The following is a 2,173-nucleotide window of genomic DNA, read 5'->3' on the forward strand; positions in this document are numbered from 1 at the left end:
CACACACAACAGGGAGGAGTTCAACATGAGCTTCGTCGCGATGTTTGCGGCGTTGACTTTTGTGAAGGTCTTCCATTGGCTGGTGCAGGTGCGCTGCCGGGCCCCGGCGCCCCTGCATGCTGTTGCGCCCGCGGACGCGAGCGGGCGGAAGCGGCCCCCTCTGGCGCATCTAGGAGCTCTGCAGTGTGCTATGCAGCGGCTTCTGTGTTTCACACACAGAATGGTTTTATGATGGTATATTTGATGGGCTCATGGCGTCTGCTGGGACCCCGCAGCTGAGCGCGATTCCCGGTGCAGGCCTCCCACGCTCCCAACCAGCCCCGGTTGTCGCGCGCGGCGCCGGCAGTGCTCCCGCTCCCTGCTGCCGTGGCGGCCTGCAGGCGCCCTCCACCTTGTCTTGACGGGCTGCTGGCACGTCCCCGCGTTGTAGGACGCGTCGAACCTCGTCTCACCGCTTTTGACCAGCTTTGACCATCTTTGACCGCCCCCTGCCGCAGGACCGGGTGGACTATATAGAGGTCACCCCCAGCGTCTCGCGCCTCGCGCACGCGCGCATCATCACCTTCATGGCGGTCCTGCTGGTAGGCCTGCCCGCGCCCCCTCCTCCCCCTTGAAACAACGAAAGCCACACCCAGCTCGAGCCCCGCTCTGTTTGCCGTTGCGTTGGCGCCGCCCGAACCGCTCTTGACCGCCTGCCGTTGTGCGGGCGATGCGCTGCACGTGAGCTGACCGTCCCCTGCTGTTCAGAGCCACAGGCCCCTGGCCGACAACTCCAAGAGCCACCCTGATGCTGCCCCTCGCACCCGCTCGGCACCTCGCCCCTGTTGGCTCCCAGGGCCTCGACTGCGCCTTTCTGCAGCACACCATCGCCGCCACCCTGGCCAGCGGCGGCCACAGCGTGCAGCTGCTGTTCGCGTTCGAATACGTGATCTTGGCCAGCAGCATCGTGGCGACAGGGGCGAAGTACGTCATGAGCATGGTGGATGCCGCCATGGAGGGCAGATGGGAGGGCAAGGTGGGCGGTCGTGGTGCAGCGGGCGGGCGGTACGTTCCTTGTGTGTCGGGAAGGGGCGGGTGGTCGGGAGCGCCGCGGCGCCGAGGGCGGCCGTGGCGTGAGGGGCGTCGCGGCCGCGCGCCCGCCAGGCGGTTGATGGGCGCCGACCTGGGCGGGCGCCCGCCTGGGCCCTGGTTCGGCCGAAGGCTTCCGTGCGGGGTGGGGCTTGGCGAGACGCGGGGCTTGACAAGGAGCGGGGCCCATCCAGTGGTGCTTCACCTTCAAGTATCGCTGTAACCACACGTACGTGTGCACACACGCACGTGCACTCACATACCAAGCACGTATACACACACACACACACAAACACACACACAAACACACACACAAACACACACACACATGCATCCCTCACCTCACCCCTACCAACCCGTGCCTCCCAGGGCGCGTGGGTCTTCTACACCGAGCTCATGACTGACATGCTGCACCTCCTGGTGTACCTTGTGTTCTTCGTCATCGTCTTCACCCATTACGGGCTGCCCCTGCACCTGGTGCGGCCCCCACGCGCGCACCCGCGCGCTTTGACCGCCGGTCAACGGCAATGCGGGCACCCCCAGACGACGCCCCCGCGCGCCCGCCATCGGGCTCGTGTTTGCGGCTTTACGACGTCGCCCCCGCGCCCCTCGTTTGACCCTCCGCCTGCCGCCCGCGCGTCCACCCGCAGATCCGGGATCTCTACATCACGTTCCGCAACTTCCGCAACAGGATCTCGGATTTCCTGCGCTTCCGCCAGGTCACCGCGCGCATGGACCGCTTCCCGGACGCGTCGCCCGACGACCTCGCCCGCTGCCACTTCACGTGCGTCGTCTGCCGCGACGAGATGCTCGCGGGCGGCAGCAACAAGCGGCTGGCCTGCGGGCACGTGTTCCACCTGCGGTGCCTGCGGTCGTGGCTGGAGCGCAGCCAGAGCTGCCCGACTTGCCGGACGGCGGTTTTCCGCCCGCTGCAGCCGCCGCCGCCGCCGGCGCCCGCGGCGCCGCACAACGGGGCCGCCCCGGCGGCGGCGGCTGCGGCGGGCGCGGCGGGGCAGCAGCAGCAGCGGGCGGTGTTCATCCAGGCGCGGGTGGTGGCGGGGCCGGATGGACAGCAGCAGCTGCAGGTGATCGGCCCGCCCCGCGG

The 2,173-nt window shown here is 68.4% G+C and overlaps 1 protein-coding gene across 1 annotated transcript; it reads left to right on the forward strand.

Annotated features, from left to right (window-relative positions):
- Positions 1-40: 40 nt before the first annotated feature.
- Positions 41-2,157, forward strand: MNEG_16569 (E3 ubiquitin-protein ligase synoviolin; the record flags this gene model as incomplete). The annotated part of the gene is made up of 6 exons (XM_014034961.1): positions 41-88; positions 498-581; positions 836-1,015; positions 1,438-1,545; positions 1,719-1,852; positions 2,142-2,157. 6 exons carry the CDS (start codon positions 41-43, stop codon positions 2,155-2,157), a joined length of 570 nt encoding a protein of 189 aa, XP_013890415.1.
- Between the last annotated feature and the right edge of the window lie 16 nt (positions 2,158-2,173).

This window comes from Monoraphidium neglectum, assembly GCF_000611645.1.
Source record: "Monoraphidium neglectum strain SAG 48.87 unplaced genomic scaffold scaffold06528, whole genome shotgun sequence".
NCBI classification, from domain to species: domain Eukaryota; kingdom Viridiplantae; phylum Chlorophyta; class Chlorophyceae; order Sphaeropleales; family Selenastraceae; genus Monoraphidium; species Monoraphidium neglectum.